Source organism: Plectropomus leopardus, chromosome 13 (genome assembly GCF_026936395.1).
Source record: "Plectropomus leopardus strain MGB_pleo_1.0 chromosome 13, ASM2693639v1, whole genome shotgun sequence".
Taxonomy (NCBI): Eukaryota; Metazoa; Chordata; class Actinopteri; order Perciformes; family Serranidae; genus Plectropomus; species Plectropomus leopardus.
The window spans coordinates 25,625,612-25,648,839 of record NC_142188.1 but is presented as its reverse complement, the minus strand read 5'-3'; the positions used below and the strand labels follow the sequence as shown (position 1 = coordinate 25,648,839).

Sequence of the window (23,228 nt, the reverse complement as noted above, 5' to 3'; positions counted from 1 at the left end):
TGCAAAAACCAAAATAAACCATACAGTGGGCAATGTATGTTTTGAGACTTAATGTGTGTGTTTGCAATATCCATCCTCAGACAATACCTGGTGGTGGTGTTCAGAGACAAACCCCTGGAGCTGTGGGACATCAGGACGGGGACACTTCTTCGAGAGATGGCCAAGAACTTCCCCACTGTTACTGCATTGGTACTGACAAATCTACATTCTATTAAAAAAAACACATATTTTACTAATCCTCAACTTTGAAATGCTAATGAAACACAAAGAAAAAAGTACAATTGCTGTTTAAATTGAAATAACAGAAATGGCATTACTCTGTAGGGTTGGGGGGCATGTTAAGATATGCTCGATGCCAGATTAAATATTTACTTTAACAGAACACTGTCAGTGCTGTAGTAACACTGATTGTTGACTCTTCCCTTTGTTAACAGTCTCTACTTTTTGACCCCTTTCCCCTCTTGTGTTTGTGTGGGCCATTTGAAAGATTAGTCTGAAAATTTTCCCCCAGCTCAGCAAAGAACAGTGGCTTCATTAGGCCAGAGCAATGCTCATAAAAGAAGAGTTATGCTGGACAAACTTTACAGTGGGGCTGTAAAATCCTCCACAGTGCAAATAAAAAACGCCAGTAACCTTAATAATACATGCTGGCCTCCCCCAGCCCCATATTGCTGTCTCATTTCCATATTGATTACAACCTCGAGTCAACCTGACTGCAGCCACAGTGCTCCAGCAGTTAGACAGGAAGGCTGGGGGAAAACAGCTCTCCTGCGTGCCATACTTTCATTTATGTGAGCATCTACTGTATGTGCAAATCATTCCCTTTCCTTCTGTCTCTATCTATTTACTTTTTGCACTGCAATAGTTTGGAGGATTGTGATAGCAAATGTGTTTGTATCTGGGTTTTTGTTTGCATTTGTTGCTGCAACTACAACCCTGTGTGTTGAAACAGGAATGGTCCCCATCCCACAACTTGAAGAGTCTGAAGAAGAAGCAGATGGCAGCGAGGGAGGCCATAGCTCGGCAGACGGTGTCAGATGCCGAGCAGAGCAGTGTTGAATCCTCAGTCATAAGGTCAGCATTATAAAGCTTCAGAATTTTGTTCCTGGAAACCTTTTGCGAGGATATAAAGCCCTGGGGCAGAGTAAGAGCTATTATGAGAGAAACTGAAATCAGATTAAAAAGAGACACATTAGGAGACAGCAATCATCGCACTAACATTTTGATTGTTTTTTAATTTAACAGTTAATCATTCCAATTCAGAAACAATGTCTTTACACCTCATCAGGTTTAATTGATTATCTGACTGATAAAGTGAGCAATCCAGCATTATTCTCCAGTGACACAAAAACCTAGATCAGTGCCTCTTTTGACTGATGTAAACCTTTACACTCTTGTTAGATGAACTCAGATACCCCAAACACCACCAGTCATGCTCTAGACTTGTTCAGTAATTTTAAACTGGATGCTTTACACAAGTATTGACTATATAAAAGTGGATATTGATGCTCTAATGTTATCCATTATCTTTATCCCTTACTTTTTGCTATTTCATCATTGACCCATACTTTTTAGCTGTGCATTTTAATAATTGTTTTAATATTTCACCTTTTACCTCTCTATTTCACCCGCTATTCATCACTATTAACCGACTATTTCAATTTTCTATCCTTTACATATTATGAACTATTTCAACCTTTTTTTTCCCCAATACTTAAAGTAAACTTTTTTCACATTACTTTTAGCAAACACTTTCAACATTTTTTCCCCATAACCTTTAGTTAACTATTTCATCTATTTACCCATTACTTTTAACTATCAATTTCAAGCTCTTATATAATACTTTTAGCTAACTATTTCAGCCTTTTATCCATGACTTTTAAATAAGTATTTCAACCACTGATCCATTACTTTTAGCTAACTTTTTAAATAATTTATCCACGCCTTCTAGTTGTTTTAACTTTAGTATTTCAGCCATGTACCCATTAACTTTAGCTAGCTGTTTCAAGCCTTTATGACTTTTAGCTAACTGTTGCAAAAAGGTATCCATGACTTTTTGTTAACTTTTTCAAGCTTTTTTTTTTTTGAATTATTCTTAACTATTTTAACCAGTTATCACGATTCACTGATACACAATTTATCCATTACTTTTATTAACAATATCAACCTTTTATCCTTTTCTTTTAGCTTGCTGTTAAGACCTTGCTTGTCACTTGCTGACTACTTCAAATACATTTAATTGCAACACAATGTTCCAGTGAAGCAGACTTATTATGTGGACCTTTTTTTTTTTTTTTTTTTAATGAAATCACATCTTTTTTTTCCAAATTACATGGGCTTCTTTACAGTTTTCCCAAGTATCCACTAGGGAACTAGTACTCCCAGTTGGGAATAGCTGGTTTAGAAGATAGTGGTAATTCCTTGCCGCTGTCAGCTGCAGAATACTAACATGTCCATGTCTAGCCAAAATATGTCACACTGGAAAGAGTGAGGGAAAAAAACTGACATTTTTCTCCCCTTGCAGTCTCCTCCAGGATGCAGAGAGCAAGTCAGAGACCAGCCAGGCCATCTCAGCCAGGGAGCATTTTGTATTCACTGACACAGACGGGCAGGTCTACCACATCACTGTGGAGGGCAACACAGTCAAAGATGGTGCACGAATTCCCCCTGATGTAAGTCTAGAGAGAGTGTCTTTTTTATGTCTCCAGTACTTCAAGGTCATCCTCACTGATCCTTTGCACAAAGCTATTGCTATTGGTGTCATATATCTTACTCTACATTGAGTTTTATTTTTGTTAAACCTTTCTGCACACAGAGATCTAAATCTGTTTATTCTGTTCCCTGTTTACTTTGTTCGGACTTCAGTATGTCTTCTATAACTTTTTCTACCTCTGACTTTCTCCTTTGCTCTCTCTGTATATGTTTTTATCTGTGTTATCTGACAACTATTGTAATCAATACTTCCTCTCAGCATATTTTAACCTACACTGTCCTTTATACTGTGTTTCACCTTTACACGCCACATCCATCCTTGTACAGTCCCTTTTTTTTAGATAGAAAACTGAAAAGTTCCCTTTTTTGTCTTTTCCCCGTCATCTTTTGTTGTTGCTCCAGCTTCCTCTCTCTTATGTTTAAAGGTTAAATCTTTTTTTACAGCTTGACTATTCTTTCTCAATGTCAAAGAAAATGAAAAGATGATAGCCAAGTGTTTCACATCAGTTACTTCCCTGTTTTTGTGATCAAACATCTGCATTGTGCCAACAATTTTGGAGTTCAAAAGAAACACTTCTTTTTGGTTGTTAGCCAGCGTCTGCACAACATCCTTCTCTGTAAAGTAAAAGCCATTACTTCCTTCTATGTCCTTCAAGTTTTTTTGGGGAAGATATACATGCTGGCTCCGCAACAAAAAGTGTTCCATCTAATGTGCCACAGCTTCTACAGCTTTATGTTTTTGGCCAGAGTAAACCTTTTTTTTTGTCAGAGAACAAACAGCCAAATGGATGTGTGTGATTTTGAGTGTGTCATCAGTGTGTCATCAGTTTGTCCCAGATAGTGTTTTGCACATGTTGTCTTCACTGGTTCAGAGCGTGACTTGGGCTCAGGAGAAGAGACACTCTTTACTGTATAAACCTGTAAACCACCTGACGGTAACCCAACCATTAATTTGCTTTGACAGCAACATGATAAATAGAAACAAGCTATTACTGCAGAGAGGATTTCTTTTCACCTGGATAACTGCGGGATGTGCTGGTTATATAACGTGTCACTACCAACAAAGAACCCTTTGATTGTTGATTAAAGAAAGGTGTTTAGTTGCCCAAGCATTTCCCACAGAGTACCATGAAATTAAAGCCATTGTTTGAGATGTCTTTTGCAAGACTTTCTCTTCAGGAACTTTCTCGGACTCATTATCTCGTTGTGACTTTTAATTTTGTCGAGCTGAGTCATGCTACAGAGTAGATGGCACCTTCTGTTGTTTGTTGTTGATTACCCACATCTTTGGTCAATAAACACGGAGCGGTAACACATTATCACTCACACATTCTTTTCATTCGAGATGGCAAACTTCATCTTGCTCTATAGAGTATTTCTAAAGGAAAGCCCCCATAGTGTATCAGATTCTCAAGTCCGTTTCTGAGCAGCAGATTGCATTGTTAGACAGCCTGTGTTTTGCTCGCTCGCTCCCTGCATCTATTCACAACGCGCAGACAGAAAGCGGAGGTTTACCTGGGGATTTTAAAGCCTTATCTTCGTGACGGCTACAGATTCATTGCTCAAAGATTTGCATACCCCAAAGGTTTTACAGTTCTTTCAGGATGATAGAAGATCTTCAAATCTCTGTCAGGAAAAAACTGACAGAAACTCTCCCCAAAAAGTTCTGTCCTGTCATCCACTGTGTACACACCGAAGGTGAGCTGACACTTAATGTCTTCACTTCAGCACTCTGTCTTGGGGTATAGCCTTACTTAAACTCAGATGTCGTTCTTGTTTACCACTCAGTCCAGAGAGTATGATGTTTTTATGGGCGGGAAAACAACAGATTTTATGCTGTTGGGATTACACTTTTTAACTACACTTTAGGATGCTGTATCGAAAAGGAGACTTGTTACCATTACTCATAACATCATTATTTTTTATGTCTGTCTTCTAATTATGAAGAGGATGATCATAGACTTGTGATGAATTTACCTAAAGTACTTAAAGAGTGCAACTACAGTAACTCATTGGTGACGCAAGTAGATAGTAGTCAGGGTTTCTGTCACATTTATTCATTTGTGACATCCAGCCACGATTAATCAGCTCTGTCCAGGTCTAAAGATCAATTATCCATCCCACCACTCTAACGCCTCGAACTGCACTGTGTTCATGGACAAATGTCCAAATTTAAAGAGTGAACACTGAAATTTATTTATTTATTTTTTAAAGGGGCACAGAAAGGTTAAAGAAAATGAAGTTTGCTGTACCCCAGGCATCAGCTACAGCTACTCATAGATTTTGATTCTGTGGGAAACACTGGTAGTGACATTCTTTTAATGTTTTTGTTTGTTTGTAAATAATAGAAATTCATCTACTGTACATGGGCAAGCTACTTAACATCAAGCTTTACTTTCAAAACTGTGAAACAAATGAAATGCATTCCTTTATTTGGAATCTTTGAACAGGGGACAAATATGTAGCTGTTCTTCCGTATGTTTCCCTTTTTGCTCCTCTTACTAAATATGTATAATCCTCTTGTGTTGCAGGGCAGTATGGGCAGTATCGCCTGCATTGCCTGGAAAGGTGACACCCTGGTGCTTGGGGATGTTGACGGCAATCTCAACTTCTGGGACCTCAAAGCTCGTTTGTCCAGGTAAAAGCTTAACTACTAAGTTTTAGGCCAATTATTGCATTATACCTACAGTTTGCTACATTACTGCCTGTATTTCTCCAAAGCATATATTGATGCTTTCTTGGGCTTTTACATATTTGATTGATTTAGATTACATTTTTTATGAGACAAAAATAAACCTGCCCAGAATGTTAATTGATTGATTGTCTATGCTGATGTCTCTTACTTAATGAAAACCAGGGGGAAAGAAATGACTGTGGGGTAGGATAGAAAAAAATCAATCAGTGATGTTGTTGATGCTTTCAGGGGAATACCGACACATCGTGGCTGGGTGAAGAAAATCCGCTTCGCCCCGGGCAAGGGCAACCAGAAGCTGCTGGTCATGTACACAGATGGAGCAGAAGTCTGGGACACTAAAGAGGTAAGTCTACGCACATCTGCCCTAGACAGTCGCCGTTGACATTATGCATGTCATTTTGGCAAAATTGATTGGTAATAAACTTCCAGCATGCATCACCTGACTGTGCTGCATAACTCATAAAAATGGAAAGAATCTGCAACAGTCTGCAAGTTCGTAGCAGTGGTTTACATTTAAACAGATTTACTGTGGCAGAATGAATGTGTCTCTGTAGCTCTGTAATCACTGAAGCAGTATAATATCTCTCAAACTAATGCTGTGGTAATAGTATCTCTGCTGTAATTGCCCCGTTACATTGAAGAATCATTACAGTGCTCTGTACACATACAGAAGCCCTAAAAGCTTTCCACTGCCATACATAAGTACAACCATAGCAGGATGGATGATCCTGATTCCTGTAAGCGACATGCATCCTGGCCTCCTCTTTAACTTTGTTTGCTGAAGTCGTCGTTATCATCCACAAATCCCTCCTCCGCACAGTCTTCGTTTCACCTCATCTAAGAATCCTTTGGGCTAGATCTAATGTCACAGACTGGAATTCTTTTGTTTATCTGTATCCACGCCACAAAATTTGTTAGCCTACCCAGCAGCAATGTTTTAATAATTGAAAATGAGATGGATGTGGACACTGATAGATGCTATGGTTTGAATAACGCAGCATGGTGAGGAGGGATAGGGTCCCACCGGAGCGCTATTGTCTGTGTGGAGAAAGGTGTTTTCTTGAGGGGAGCCGAGATAAGACACAGTTTTCAGACTCCAGTCGTAAAAGCCAGACAACAGATGGATTAAGCTGCAGAGGGAAGTGAGCACCCACTATAGGACTGTAGAGAGAGGGAGGAGCAGGAGAGAATAAGGGAGGAGAGGAAGAGCGGGAGAGATCTCCGAAATGCTTCAGTGCTCTGCTGACAGCTGGGTTGTATGGACTCCCATGCCCTATAAAAAGCCCGAGAGAAAGAGGTATTAGGGAACACCTTCTGAAAAGGCTGCTTTTCACTGAGTCTTCCATTCTATCCTGCTATACGCAACATAAATTAGTTTACAGTTGCATCTATCCTCCGTTTAGAATCCAACAGGCTTTTATTGAATCCAATAATCATCTCATATTGTGAACTTCTTCCTTTAAAATTTTGCAGAAAAATTGATAGCTTTCAGGTGACAGTTTGAGATGAACTGCCGGCCTCTCTTGCAGGTCCAAATGGTGAGCAGCATGCGGATTGGGCGCAACGTGAACTACCGTATCCTTGACATTGACTGGTGTACGTCAGACAAGGTGGTGCTGGCCTCTGACGATGGCTGTATCAGAGTGCTTGAGATGGCCATGAAGTCTGCCAGCTACCGCATGGATGAACAAGACCTCACCGGTGAGCCAGGGAACAAAATGTGTAAAAGAATGTAAATTGCAGACTTAATTATTTAAAAAATTATGTGCTTATTAAATATCTATCCAATAATAAATTGCTCTACATAATTACATATGATGTCAATACAGCTCATGGTTGCATTAAAAGCCATGACCTAATATTGTGATCCTTCTGATTTGTGGGGAATATGTTCAGATCCAGTGTGGTGTCCTTACCTGCTGGTGCCCAGAGCTGCCCTCACTCTCAAGGCTTTCCTGCTGCTGCAGCCCTGGTCAGGAACCTTCACCATGGACATTACTCAAGTGTAAGTCTCAACTCTGAGGCATTCACTGTATATGTGTCCAATCAATCATAAAATCATCCCCTCACTTATGATATCAAAAAAGTAAGGGCTAACCGTATGTCTACACCTAAGGTCAAGGGATGGTTCATATTTTTTTCATGTTTGAATAGGCATTGAATTATAAAGCAATGAAAAGTTCATGTGACTGTCGTCCACTAACTTTACCACTAAGACTCTGTAAAATGAGTTTTTATCTTCAAAGAATGTTCCATTAATTCCCAGTAAATATCAGTTAGTATTTTTTGGTATGTGAGATTTTGAATTTCATAATTAACTTAAATCAATTGATTAGAGTGTTTTTTCGTTTGAATACAAAGAGACTTAAAGATAAATGAGACAATAATTTGTGTTTTTTTCTCTTCACGTTTTGTAGCAGCAGCCATTAATCATTATTATTCAGGCTAACTCCCCAACTAGTTTAAATTAATATTTTTCTTTAAAAGATGACAGTGTTGGATTGTGTTTACTCTCTTGTCTGGCTCCCAACAAATTCTTTGTACATGTGGGGATAAAACTGAAAATAAAACTACTATGTCTTCAGACTGTGGGATAAACCCAAAAACTTCAATGAAAAGTAAATATGTAATGGCACACTTAAAGGACCAAAGTTGAAAAGTAATGACTTTGTTAAAATGTTTGTAAAGTGATTAAAAAAATAATAAGTTAGCAAACTTTTTTACTGCTCGAGATGCTGTAAGCCAGTCCTCAAAATCAGTATCAGGGCCAACCAGTGCATTTTTTCCATATTTGTAACAGCTATTAAAATTCTAATCCAAATCCAATCCTATTTTTATTGTAGTTGGGTACACCAGCTCTGAAATAAAAAGCAAATATTGGCACGTACAGTATGCGTATCCCTAAAGCAAGCTGTTGGGAGCAAGTTAGCAGAGCAGCACATCGACGGGCCAGGAGTTTCAATTATTGATGTCCACACAGCGTGCAGCAGTGATTGAGCAGAGGTGCTTTAGGTTAAACTGCATTTCAACCTGCGTACTATACATTATTGAACTTGGAATGAAGACAGGCTGTCAGTCTTTCTTTACACTTATCTGTAATAGACTGACCTCTGCACACCACATACAGTATGTCATTTAAACGTCAATACATGAATATAAAGAGATATTTAGCTGCCAAATACATCTCATATGTTTAGCGGTATTTTTGTTATGTAAACCTGTTTTCGGGCTGATTTTTTTTCAGTTTCACAATTTGATGGTGCCATCCCTATTAAATTTGCAAACTAGACTTAGTTGTGAGCAGGAATGGTCTCAAGGCGAGTTTGTCTAGTAATAGTTGAAATAGAGACTTATTTGGGTGTGATGAGATTTGAAAGATTGAATCGTTCTTAAGATCGATAAAATAATAAGACTTGCTTTGATGTATTCTCCCGTGCCCCTGCCATGCCATCCCCCACCCAACCAAGCGTTCACTTTATTACCTTCACAGAAAAAAGATCACCAAATTGCGAGTGTAAGCAACTCTTCTTTGTAAACAAGTGGACATGGGAGCCAGTAGAGGCCGCCCGTAGAGAGGAGTTTTATTTATGTTTTCTCAGACGGCTACATCTGTGTTTAACTATTACCTGATGTAATTATGCCCCATTTAACTGAGCCCTCAGTGTGACACTTCTTTCTTTTATTAAACACACACAGCTGCCTTATGGTAAGTCAGGCAGCTGTATTAGCGGCGCTCGCAGGGTGCTACCTGACCTCAGCATAAATGTTGGAATAGAGTTATCCATTATTGTCTGACACCACAGATAGACTGCTCTTAACAAGCAGATTCTCTGCTTCCCATATTAATATCAGGTCAGGTTTTATTTTCGGGAGCTGTTTGACTGAGCTTGATCCCTGTCTTTCAGAGACTACAATGAGAAAGACGAGATAAAAGGCCTGATCCAGGAGCAGCTCAACTCCTTGTCTAAGTGAGTTATTGCACGTTCTAATGATAATGGTTACACACTGCAGCTCAATGTAGAATATTTATATTCATGTCATGATGCAAACAGCAACAATCAGATGTTAGTGCATGTGTCTGTTTGCCAAGTGACAGTTTGTGTTTGTGTTGTTTTGCCTTGCAGTAGGAGTCCCAGGATCTTTTGTGTTTAGACAGCAGGCCCAAAGAGCATGTAGTCTGCGGCTTGACAGATAAGAAGAATCTGCCGTAACAGCCACACTGGGCCTGCTGTGTCTGAGAAGTGTAATTGGCTCTTGCTGTGTTCTGATTGTCTGTCTCTGATTGGCTCCCCAGTGATATGAAGAGTGTGCTACAGGACCCCGAGCTCAGCCTGCTGCAGCGCTGCCTCCTGGTCTCACGGTGAGTTAAAAATCAGCATGAGGTCACAACCGTTTGTTGTCTGCACATACTGTACTGTGCCCACAGGGGTTTACTGGTACCCTGGCATGATTGTTTTGTTGACATTCAGACAGAGTACCTATGTCAAAGATTCACAACAACTCACTGAATGCTTCAGGGATGAAGGGGTTTTTTTTGAAGACTGACGTGAAAGTTAGTGTCACTCAGTTCTGTCATTAAAAAGCCAATGGGATTTTCTATTGGAATTTGCATTATTGTAGAAAATAGGCTCAGTGGTGAACAACCATTTATGACAATTACAGAGGTAACGTCAGGATGTAAAAGAACTTTATTACAGTTACATGACTTCAGTGTCCAAACCACCGCAGGGCTGTAAAGCTGTGTTCGGTGTGATGGCGTTTTGCTGTCTTATGTAAGCCAGTTGTTTGCAACTGTCTTTTATAAGACCTAAAATTCATGTATGGGAATTTTTACTAACCTTTTTTTATGTTGTAGAGCAGGGTCTTTAACACTTTTAAGGCCAAAAACCCCCTAACTGAAAGAGAGATGGAGCAATATATGCATATATGAAATTGAGTTCCATGTTAAACTGAGCCCATTGATAGGCAGCCTGAAGTGCCATGTATAAACATACCTGTGTAAATATGTGGTGCATACAGTACTAAGCTACTAAAATAGTGATTCTTGATTGATTCATAGATGTTTCTACATCATAAATTTATTTGACAAGGATCCATGGGTAACAGTTACCCAGTAATCAATTTGGTTTACTCTAAATTAAATAGATTATTTTGTTTTGGTTTTTTTTACAAAAAGGCAGATTTATCTTTGCTAATAATTTGTTGGTTTCATGTTAATTTGAATTTTCAGACATATTTCAGTTTGGATAAAAAAAACAAACTGAAAAAAAATAATCAAACAATAATTTTGCAGCCCTGTGCAAAAAGTCTGAGGACCCCCGAGGGGTTGTGGACCCCCTGTTAAAGACCCATGCTGTTTAACAAAATATGAAAGTCTCTTAGGCTTGTGTTAACCACAGACCTTATTTCAGGCATCTAACCAAAAACCCAGTCAAAAAAACAACCCCATTGACTTCAAGATGAGGGAATTGGGAGTGCTAAAACACCAACTCATTTCAGGGTTTTAAAACTCATTCCTGCAGCACACTATAAGAAGTAAAAAAATATAAAGCAAACAAACAGCTGCTGTCCTGGAAGTAGGAGGACATTCTTCCAGGATACAAACATCTTTCCCCTCTATTATTTTAAGAATAATGTAACTGTAAACACAGAGCACGTTAAACTTTGACTCAATATGTGTTTTCTGCTAATCTCTGTTTGTGTGAATGTTAAGTTTAGGCGATCGAGTGGGTCTATTTGTTACAATGATTTAAAGTGGAACTGGGTTTGCAATCAAGCTACTTGTTAGTCTCGTTATTCACTGATTGATCACCAAGTAATTAAACTGAGCAAGACAGAATTCGATGGATCAGGAGTGATTTCTCTACGGAAGTCTGTGCTTAATATTACGCTGACTATGTTTTCACAGTTGTTATTTGTGGAATATCAAAATGTAACTTTTTTTTAATATATTTGTTACATTTTACTTAGTTTAGCACATGAATCATAGGGGGAAAAAGATAAACAAGATGATGTAATATTTTGAGGCAAGTTGAATAATTTTCTTTTTTTAAATGGCCAAATAATCTGCCTAAATATCCGGATTTATTTTAGGAGTAACTTTACCTCAGTGATTCTCCACAAAAAGGCATGATATGAGAGCTGGTGTCAGCAACTCTAATCGCATTTCTGCTCCAGTTCTCATTTCCCTCAAGCATCTGACAAATCTAGAGCAGCCGGTCTGAGCTGAAACGCAGTATCTCCCCTCAGTTTGCACGCTGTTATTAAAGCTGTGATTTCCATGAAAGTCCTAAAGACCCTTTCTGTACAGTGGGTACTACGAGTGTGCTCACAGCAAGAGCTCACAATTATGTCTCTACATCCGGCCGGCCAAGTTTCTATGCCAGTGTTAATGTGGTAAGGTAGCCTAGCAACAGCTGTGTGCCTGTGCAGATATGTTTAAAGGAGGCTGAGGGAAGTGAAGTGAAGGCAGAAGGATGCAGAGAGGGGGTGGAGGGGAGCTGGGAGAGCGAGACGTGGGCTGGAAGATGCAGGAACTGTGGTCATTAGTGAGCAAACTAGTAGAAGGATCAGGATCACGCAGCGTGTTGGTTCAGACTGCACGACATGACTAACCTCCAGAGACGACATTATCCACTCTGGGCCCAGCTGATGCGTTGTTGTGGGAAACCGCAGGCTGTTCGGGGATGAGTCGGATCTGCACTTCTGGACAGTGGCGTCGCACTACCTCCAGTCGTTTGCCCAGGCTCGCCAGCTGAGCGTGTCCACTTCAGAGGGTCAGACCCAAAATGAAGGAGCCCAGCCATCACCTCAGAACCACCTTGACATCTGCCACGACGTCCTGTGTGAGAGCTCCTACTTCCAGGTCAGTGAAACAAGACGCTTTTTTCTGTCTTTGGTAAACAGAGACAAACAAATGATCCCAGCAGTCAATATTTCAGAATTCCCTTAGGAGCCATCCAGAGACAGTTACTCACCTCAAGTCAGACAAACAACCCCCGCCAGGCTGTCCCTTGTCATCCACAGTGTCAGCAACATCACCCCGGACACACAGAAACATCCCATTATCAATGACATTGTGTATCTCCTCTGTTACACTTTTAAGCCTTTGAGGTCAAACCTATCTTTTATTTCGCCCTCATTGCATTTAATTTCCCCAACATTTCCTCCAATGAGCCCACGCAGGGACACGCTCAATTAAAAAAAAAACAAAAATAAATCTCTTGTTTGCGCTGTGTCATTGCTCGGATCAATGCGTCTTACTGATGGCTCCTATAAACAATACCTTGAATCCCCAACTTTAATTATTGACCCAGTTTGTTCTCAAGAGTGTTGGGAAACTTTCTTCTGAAGATGCCCATTGATTGGTCCTCCTCTGCTGTGTCTACCGGCATCACTCAGCCGATCAACATGGCGGTCACACAACCCATTGAAAATAAAAGGCATCCACCTTAATGTTGCCACGGTGAATGTGCCTTTTTTTTCGTTCAAGGTTTATTTATTTCTTTGTTTTGTAGTTGTGATGCACCCACACATTGTTTTTGTGTCCAGGCTGCAGAAAATATTTCTTGAGGAATAGTTTGAAACACAACTGTGGAGAGTAATTAAAAAGTTGGCACGCTGTGAAAGTGAAGACAGACATTCTTCGGTAGGTTTGGTCTTTTTCTAACACAAGGCTACATCAATATAACCTCGGGAGCAGGCGAGAGTACCTTCTCTGATGAAAGACGATTAGAAAAATGTCAAGTAGCTTTTAGCTAGCATTAATGCTTGAAGTAGCGGAATGTAAATGGACTGTCTAATTTGAGTAAGAAGATGTCTTATTGAAAAGTCTCAAATAAGTCTGTATTTTTTTTCCCCTTTAAGTTTATGCATTAATGCACAACTCAGATTTTGTGAAAGTTCTCCTCCCTGTTAATGAGGGGCCATGCAGTGATCACAAAGTTAAGACTTCCAAAGTGCTACCCAGACTGTGTGCAGCTACATTTGGATCCTGTTGTCATAAAACAGCTTCTGTGGCAGCAGTTTGACAATAATTGCTAATATCCTAGACTCCAATACAGAGCATACAGTTACTAAACTCATTTCTCTGTGAGGATTTATGCCCACGGCTGTGACTCAGACATAATCATCATAAAAAAAAAACAGTCAAGCTTCTGTGTTATGTATAGACACACACACACACAGACACACATACAACCCATGTAACTAATTTCATACTATGCTGTTATCTCTACCCTCACTGTATCTTTCTCCCCCTCTAATAAAAAACTGACGAGCTCCCATACTTTTAAATATCTTTTGCTGTTTTCATGATTCATGCCCATCATTTGCTCACTGAGGAAAAAAAGTCAGATCTCCCATCAGGGAACATAATGTAGTAGTCCCATGTGAATGTAGTAAAATAATGAGCAAAAAAAGGCACCAATAATAAGTGCGGGGTGCTGTGGCACCAGAAACACTGTGAAAACTCCTGAATATTTTAAAGACTTTATAATTATACTCTCCATCTCTGCACTCTGTGTTTCTTTTTTTTTTCCTCTATATCTTTTTGATCATCATTAATCATGTCCAATAACCTATCTGTCTCTGTCTCTCACATGCACATGTGACCATGGATCTATGGAAGCGGTATGTAAAAAAATAAACTAACATGTGGCTTCACCTTTACTGCTCAACAGAAGTTCCAGTTGGATCGCGTTCACCTGCAGGAGTTGAAGCGCTCCAGTTATGAACACACCAAGAAATGTGCTGACCAGCTCCTCCTGCTGGGTCAGGTGGGTATTACACCAGCCACACTGCACACACGGTGTCTGTAAGGAGGTTACAGATACATGTTGCATTTTTATCGTATAGATAGAAGTTTCAGCTCAGATGTTCCAGTTTTCAGATACACAAAATGACCTCATGTCTCTTTGGGTTGAATCACAATAGTTAGCATTCCTGTGACATAATCCCCCCTTATACATGAATGGCCTAATTCTTTTTGGCTGTCACATCCTTTTAGTAATCAAAAAGAAAATCTGGCACAAATTGTTGGGATGCATGATATGTCAAAAAAACCAACATAATGTGAATAATATGATGGATATAAGGTGTGTATTTAGTGGGAATGATCATTTTTGCATTTCATTTTCACTAAAAAGCACACAATGATGACAAGGATGTTCCCTTACATCTGGAATATGATTTGTAACACCACAGTGCTTCATTTATAATGGCATGTTGTGACATATTTTACTTTCTCAAAAAAATAGCTCATGCCAGTGGGATATTGCACTTGGCCATTTTGCCCTTTTGATCATATTTCGATTAACTGTGCGGCCCTAACAAATTGTGCAGTCAGGGTGTCTGCCCGTCCTTGAAAATTTTAATTGTCCTTGATTCAACTTTATAAATATTAGACACCAAGAGTCATTAAATAGTCTTTTATAATATTTGTGAGATCCTAATTGCAAACAAGTTATTTAATTTTATTTTTGCTTTTGCTTTTAGTGAAAAATCAGTCAAGGTCTGCTGTGTGGAAGTCCACATTTTTTGATGTAACAATTCTTTAGAAATTCCATTCACACATAAGTGTTTCACTGGGCATAGACATATATTAAATACAGTACTTTGAGAAAACATTCAAATTGCATTCAAATGAAAATGACAATAATTGTATTCCTACATAAAACCTACCTCTGCACAGGACCACATATAAACATTATTCTTAGTTGCAACACTTGAATAAGAAAAAGATAATTTTTTAACAATCCGTCTTGAATTTGGTTAAAAAATATCTTGAAAAGGTCTTAAAAAGCATTTACTTAAAGTGTCTCTTACCTTTAGACACCCTGGCAATCTCTCACCCTCTTTCTTACAGCTCTCAAACTACACATTACCCTTTTCTCTCACACACTCACTCACACCTTCATAGCTGGGCATACGTGCATATTACCATAATGGTAAATAGGTCATATTGGTGCTGTGGAGCCTAATGAAGCAAGATGGACTGTAAGTGCTGCTTCTCTCCTCTCTGGTGTCTCAGCCTGTGGGGATTGGAGTCACCTCTCCACCCTCTCAATGTCACCACTCTCCCTCTAATCACAGGCTGCAATCAGCACGCTGCGTGCTGGAGGTGCAGTCCACCAATAGGCAGACGGGCCGAGGCCGGCTAGAGCTGACCCCAGCGTGAGCTTGAGCCTTCATCTACACCAGATGAAAAGCAAGATAATAAACATAATTTCCCCTTGTTACTGTGTCTTCTTCAGCTCGCACGGTGGTTACCTGACAGAGCTGCCGATGGCTCATTTCTTAGCTGCCATGGTCATTGTATGCTCATCTCTTTGTTGTTGCTCTCAGACGGACCGAGCGGTGCAGTTACTGCTGGAGACGAGTGCAGACAACAGCAGCTACTACTGCGATTCACTCAAGGCCTGCCTAGTGACCACCATCACCTCTTCAGGCCCCTCGCAATCCACCATCAAACTAGTGGCCACCAACATGATCGCCAACGGCAAGCTCGCAGGTAGTGTTACTGCGTGTCTGACGGAAACCCGCTCCAGTCTTATTGTAATGAAAATCATCGGCATTCATAATGTGGATGTCTGCAGCCTTGCAAAGATATTTCTAGATAATTCATCTAGTCTTTAGGCCTTTAAATGAACCAGACACATTTATATATGATGTTTTAGAACGGTTTTGAAAAGGTTGCAGCTGTAGATTCTTATAAAATTTTGTGTGGACTCCAACAACACAATCCATAATGAGTGTGGTTCTGTCTGCGGATTCAGTGTGTAAAGAAATCATCACCCTGGTGTCTGGGCAGAGTTTGCAAGCGATAGGCCATCATTTCTCCATGTACAAATTCTCTCCTTTTGCTGTCTGTCAGAGGGAGTACAGCTGCTCTGTTTGATTGACAAGGCAGCGGATGCTTGCCGCTACTTGCAGACCTACGGGGAGTGGAACCGGGCTGCCTGGCTGGCTAAGGTAACTCAGCATGACAGCGTCCATCAACAGGAAACATCTGATACTGTGTAATGTTTGGATAGGTTGACAGTGTGTGGGCATGTAGGTGTGCGGGAGTTAAAGGGATATTTCACCAATTTTCAACCAGCTTTGTATCATAACAATGTGAGTGTTATGTGTAAATGAACTGTGGTAAACTTCCGTCCATCTAACCAGTGCCTAGATATTCCTCCTTGGACTGAAATCTAATCAAACGGTAAAACTAGACAGGGCTGATCAAATATAAATCAAGATAATGTTACTGCACTGCTTGTTTATCTCCTAAAATGTTTCCAGAAACATATTTAAATGCCCTGTTTAGCAAGAGATTGTGAACAGGAAGTGGGCGCCATTCTGCATCCTGCACAGTGAAAACGGGGGCTTAAAAAACTGATACGAGACGGCAAAACCTAAGCAGCGTTGATCAAATATGAACCAAGATTATTTTACTGAGTTGCCTATTTCTCGCCTGAAATGTTTAAAAAAAACACGTATTCACATATCGTTTATTGTAATATGAGATCGCCAGCCACCATTGTTTCACACAGACCAGTCCACATTACTTCACCTACCAGTGGCCGTGTCTGGTAAGGCACAATGCATTCTGGTAGTTGCAGGTTTTCTACCTCTTGTAGTATTTGCTTCTGTCTGCTGCAGAAACAGCCTGGTTTTATGTGAGGACTTTCTTTATATCGGTGAAATTCTTAAAGTGTGCACTTAATGTCTACATGTATGCTTGACTTTTACATGTTTTCTTTTGGGAATTTGTAAGGTTATAAAAATGTATTTGCGTGGATTCATTACACATTTTTTACTTCCTTGCAACTACATTTTAAGTATCAAGTGTTTTGATAGTGTAATTTAATTATTTCTTACTAGAATTACTATCTTGGAAACACAGACACGTTTTAGTTTTGAGCTGCACAGCACCATGTTCTTACACTGTAGATCAATTTGCCATTAGGAGAGCTCCTTTGAAGCAGTTGGAGCTTCAGTGTCTCGCTGCTGTGTGTGTTTCCAGGTGCGTCTGAACCCAGCAGAGAGCTCAGATGTGCTGAAGCGCTGGGCAGAGCACCTGTGCTCCCCGCAGGTCAACCACAAATCCAAAGCCATCCTGGTGCTGCTTTCCCTCGGCTGCTTTTACAAAGTAGGAGAGATGCTCCACAGGTAAGACCCACGATTGATGCTGTGGTGAGCCGACTTTATGTATTCAGGTGTTTGATAGATGTTTGATTTTGGTAGAATATTTATTTCAAAAGATACACATGGGACAATAACCTCTACATAAACTCAATGAATAGATTTTGATAAACAATAAATATTACATCTTACATGTTCAAAGAGGAGTAGGATGAAGTATAAATGTATCATTTTTTACTCCCTCTCAGATACTTGTCAGTTAATTCATGAACTTCATCTCTTTACCATATTTGCACATACATATACTTAAATATTTCCTATACACACGCGCTTCATTAAAATGTAATTCTTATTAATTTAATCTGAATCTGTTTTACTTTTTGTTGTTGCCATTGAATAATTCCAGTAAATTGCTGGTGTTTATTAGGGATAGAGTGATATAGAGCTCTGGGGTAATGTGACCTCGTGTATAGTTGTCCTGTGGTTGCTGCCCTGGTAGCAACTAATGGGGATCCTTTAAAATAAACACAGTAACAGAAACACAACCACATGCACACACATCCCTATCTGTACATATATAAGAATACATTTTTTTGTTAAAAAATGTACAACAGTTTTTCATTGTCTGGAGCTCCATTCACATGGGACTAATATTGACCTCTGGTCAATTTAAATACTTGCGGAGATTGTTTGTGATCTTACTTGCACGGGAATCTGCCACGTCTGATGTCTGTGAATCAACACCTCTGTGATTTGGGTTCGTATTTAGGTTTTCTGTGCCTCATTTCTAACTCTTTCTTGGTTGAGAATCAACGTTACGGAGGCTGCGTTGGCAATTATAACTGAAAGTTTTGACAGCTTTTGAGTGCAGGAGGCTTATCTCGCTACACAACATGCTACTTCTGTGTGTGAGTTACAAATGGCTGTGCGCATCATATCTGGGTAATAATGTCAGTAAATTCCAATAAAATAAAAACTTTGCTTATCCCGTGTAAATGTGCTGCACGAAGCACAGACTGAGGGGGGGAATAGGGCTAAGAAGTATTAAATTTTAATTAGAGAAACGAAGATCCTGTAATTTTCTCTGTCTTGCACTAATGCCACTCACAGAAAACCATGCATGCAAATATCCAGTCTTACATTTTATTCTTGAAATTAGGGTTCCCCTTTTAACTATGACTCTTCATAAAATGTATTTGCCCTGCAACTTTTTTCTTCTTGACCCTCCTCTCCTTTGCCCCCCCTCTTCATTCATTCCCCATCATAAACACTAAGCATTGTATGGCACAGTGCATGGTATGGTCCGACTCTGTTTCTTTTACCTCATCATTGATTCCCTGTTAGTCTACTCATCCTCCTCTTTGACAGCTCGTGTTATGAGATGCCTTTGGCAGTAGAAGCTCTCGCAGAGAATTAGAGCGACATCGGGATGACAGGGCTGATGTATGCTTTAGGATCACAGACATCAAGGCAGGGATGAGGCTGGTTTCTGACAATAGCTCTCACCTCCTTCTGCCTCTGTCTTTCTCTTCCGCCCTCTGTCTCCTGGGCAGTATGAGGTACTTTGATCGCGCCGCCCTCTTCATCGAAGCCTGTCTGAAGTACGGGGTGATGGAGGCCAACGACTCTTCCAATATCCTTTTTGAAAAGCCATTACTGCACTCTGGGGGCCATTTACAGCTAGAGTTAGCTCCCCTGCTAACCCTGTCTATCTCTAACTCAGACGTGCACTGGGTAGCAGAGAGCTTTTACACAATGAAGGACAATTTAAATGCTCCACGGAGCACATCCTATCACACTTTTATCACAAAAGCGCAGTGATGCCGATGACTCATAAGAGAACCTTCAGAACCTAGACTTCGGAAAAGTACTAGTTCTACAGTTTTGATCATAAATATGTTCACTGTGAAAGTTATAGGATAGAGCATAGTGTCTTACTGTCACTGTGACAGAGACAATCTCGTTGACTCCTCAGCGGGGTAAGGAATTGATTTTATGAACACGTGATACATGCGATTGCGTTGGTTACTTCAGTCTGTCTTTGGGAGCTGGATCAATATGGTGACACGCTGCAGTTTATGGGGCTTTACAGTTGGTTTAATAAGTTAGTTGTGCTGCTTTGCAAGGCTAACATTCTGGGAATCGCTTGATTTGTTATGCTGCAGAGTTTTCTATGAGCGGACACGCAATTTAAATGTGAATATCACAGTTCATTGTGTAAATTTTAATTATGAGAAGCCAAAATTGTGATTGCGATTGATATTCAATCAATTGTGTCGCCCTAACATGTAGCAATAAACACACAAAAGACAACAGAGAAAAAGAGAAGAGGGGAAAAAAAGAAAAAATGAGATCAATCCTAAAATAATATTTAATCTAGAAAAGTGTTATTGTTATGTGTACAGTAAATTGAGGACATCCCCTTTTAGCTTGTTCATTGGTTAGAACTGGCTTGTAGCCACTTTGTTATTTATGATTTATGGAGTCCAGACCAGGAGCAGACTAGACTGCGCGTGGCCAAACTGCCTTGCAAGAAATCAAAATATCTCATTTTCAGATTTGCAAGCACGGGACATCATATCCGCCATTGTTTGTTTTTTGTTGTTACTTTTTTTTTTAGAAATACAGGTGAGTGACAGATTTATTTTTAAACCAACATAAACTGGGTGCAAACACACACTCAGATGCAGTGTTTGGGCACAAGCGCTGGTGTGTTTGTCCAGCTAATCCCTGCAATTTTGGTGACCATCGACCCAGAGACTATAAACATTCAATTTCCCCGGCTGACCTAACATCCCTGCAATAAAATGTCCAGTTTATGTCAGAGCTGATTTAGAGAGATCCTTATAGTCATTTTGGATGCTGCCGTTTGTAATTTATCTTATAGTATTGCTTTATGCTGAAAAGTGCGTATATTATTTAGCCACACCTCTCAGCTCAATGCAGGCAGGCCCATATGGAGCCAGGAAAATACCACACAAGCACTGCCAAAACTTAGTGTGACTGAATGTAGGATACTGCTGGCGTTGTACTAGCAGGAAAATATGGCTCTTTCAGATGTGCTCTAAACATCACCACATTTCATTTATATTATTTCCTTTCCTCACCAAACTGCTCAGTGATCTCTTTTTTCCTATATGGAAGCGCCTGCATTCATTTCAGTTACTCACTCAGTTATCCAGGTGTTTCCTTTCATTTCTTGTGGACATTTTGATTTTATTTATGTTGTTTAAATGAGCCTCTAATCAGCTTAATCGAATCAACACTGGTTTCTATTTTTTTAAGGTGGTTATGTGTTGCACATTTGAATTTTTGTTAATTTTGTCCCATGAGCTGTTTCAAGTTCTCTTTGACCTACGTTTGCACATAAACTCATCAAGGCTGCGTTTTTGGATTACGCACGGCTGCTGCGTTCATTGGGCCTGCGGGAGGGTGCTGCTCTGTGGGCATCTCGGGCCGGCAGCGCTGGGGAACAGCTGATGGAGGAGCTGTTCCAGGGAGAGGGAGGCACGCCAGAAGCCATTCTTGGCGAAGATGAAGTGGAGCTGGGCCAGGAGAGCACCGAGTGACCCCCGAAGAGGAGAGGTTTGGAAGAGATGACATGCTCTTCAGTGCAGAAAAAGGGGTCTGCGATTCATTCTAAACTCAATAACATGACCATTGTTAAATGACTTTGTGTGGGCATCCAGGGGAATCATGATCATCATCTCCACACCGCGAGAAGAGGAGATATGAGGAGTTTCCTCCGTGTGAAGTTGTCAGTCTGTCACTGGAGTCTGCCTGTGTCTGTGATCAATGAGTGTGACATTTCTTGATGTCTGGTAAGACCAGTGCGTGTTTGTGCACGTACGTGTATGCATGTCCAGCCCCAAAAGAAACACTTTTGTCCCGACTACCCCAACAAATGCAGTAATGCACATTTGTTTTCGTTGGTTGTTTAATGAAACTCATTACATTTTTTTTAATGGTTTCTTGTTAGGCTTTATTTTGTGTGCCTGTATTAATAACTTTAAAGTACTGTTGTAGCCGTACAGGTTTAATTTGCCTTTTTGCTGTTGAGATTAAATGTGGCACAAAAATAATAACTTCCTTTTTTGAGTTTGAAAATGCACTCCCCATACAGAAGGTTTCCATTACCACCCTATGACTGACTTCCAAATTTTTTTGCACTCCTGAATTTAACCAAAAAAACACCACATTATTTGAATGAGTCCTCCTTAGTAGTGTCCTAGTATTGCTCTAGACCGACACATAGCAGACTGGACGCAACATCCACAGCAGGTGGTGCTGTATAATTGAGTGACCAAAGCTTGCTACTGCACCACTCTGCAGCTGTAACTGTTGGATTGCTGTCAAATTTGTTAGCCTGGCCACCCTGCACTTATTAGACACTTAATAGTGTATTATCTCCCTGCACACACAGAGGGAAGCGCAATCTGACCGCTGCCACCTGCGTGATACTGTTTAATTAGCTTGTGTAAAGTTCAGTTCAGTTAAATAGATGCTGGTCGCTCATTAATCCATTCCATTGATCCAAATGGAATTTTTAATTTCCTACTTTTATGAAGATGAGAGGATACTTTGCTCCCTGTGTCCCTTGATGTTTGCATAATGAGGTTGTTCTGTGGTGTGTGTATCATAGGGAGAGCTGTCAAAACGTGTTGTAACTCATTTTTAATCAGACTTCTGATGGATCATTTATAAACAAACTGTAATCTGTGCTGCTCCCACTGTTGCTCGTCACAATCACAAAGCCTGACGCACAGTTTTAGACTTGCTGCCACGTCTCCTCCGCTCTGCTTTTGCCTCACATTTTCCTTAAAAATATCTACTGATCATCCAAATCATTCCTGTGACAATGCAAAGACTTTAGTGATTGAGTGTTTAATTGCCTTGTAATGTGTTTAGTTGTCCTGTAACAAGACAGTAACTCCATTCACGGGACCTTTCAGCGTGTTATTGTGTTTCATAAACACGTCAGTGCTGTTTCTCTTCTGTGTTAACCCTTAGGCAGTGTCACTATGGCAACCCAGGCCTATTTTAAGGGGCTACATGTTGTTCCTGTAGATCCATTTCACAGAGCTCTGCTAACATACTGTAAAGAGTCGGCATAGAGTCACACAACCCAGCAGATAATCAGCTGTAGTTTACCTAATGCTGTGTATCTTCCTCCAATCATGTCATGCAGTATTGTGGAAGCAAAATGCACCATACTGCCTGTTTTGATTAGGAATCAGTGTGATTAACACTAGCTGCTTTTCTTTGTACTTAGAACTTAACAAAGTTTAGCCTTTTTTTCATTGTTCTGTGTTCTTTGTTTTTACAGTGATCCTGATGCTTTAAGTGATATATCAAGAGAAAGAAAAGATATATGTATATATGAATGGCAATAAAATCAATGTTAACTTTAATATTGTTTAGTGTGTGGTTCTGCCTGAAGATGTTGACACAAGAGGGCGCTGTCAACCCTCAGTTGGAGGCAAAGTGGCTCTTTTAGGTTTAACCCTTTGAAACCTGGTTTGACATCACTGTTCTGCATTCAGATGCCTTTCTCAGTGATTTAAACTTTGGAACCTTGAGCAAATTGGTTTGGTTTCTCCCAACACATAGGAAAAGGCAATAAGCAACTTGGTAAGAAATGTCCCATAAATTGCAAGAAATTTGTGAAATTAGAATTTTGTTTTTAAAGAGA

At 40.0% G+C, this 23,228-nt stretch overlaps 1 protein-coding gene across 1 annotated transcript in view; it reads left to right on the top strand.

The window, feature by feature from the left end:
* Positions 1-22,947, top strand: part of wdr11 (WD repeat domain 11) — a 71,248-nt gene extending 48,301 nt beyond the window's left edge. Inside the window, exons 14-29 of the mRNA XM_042501875.2 lie at positions 81-189; positions 953-1,074; positions 2,525-2,672; positions 5,244-5,350; positions 5,636-5,750; positions 6,937-7,108; positions 7,304-7,412; positions 9,313-9,375; positions 9,702-9,767; positions 12,083-12,272; positions 14,089-14,184; positions 15,752-15,917; positions 16,281-16,378; positions 17,418-17,563; positions 19,090-19,169; positions 20,903-22,947. Coding sequence (XP_042357809.1) covers positions 81-189; positions 953-1,074; positions 2,525-2,672; positions 5,244-5,350; positions 5,636-5,750; positions 6,937-7,108; positions 7,304-7,412; positions 9,313-9,375; positions 9,702-9,767; positions 12,083-12,272; positions 14,089-14,184; positions 15,752-15,917; positions 16,281-16,378; positions 17,418-17,563; positions 19,090-19,169; positions 20,903-21,105 — 1,990 coding nt within the window. The 3' untranslated portion in view covers positions 21,106-22,947. The remainder of the gene's footprint in view (positions 1-80; positions 190-952; positions 1,075-2,524; positions 2,673-5,243; positions 5,351-5,635; positions 5,751-6,936; positions 7,109-7,303; positions 7,413-9,312; positions 9,376-9,701; positions 9,768-12,082; positions 12,273-14,088; positions 14,185-15,751; positions 15,918-16,280; positions 16,379-17,417; positions 17,564-19,089; positions 19,170-20,902) is intronic.
* Positions 22,948-23,228: the final 281 nt, after the last annotated feature.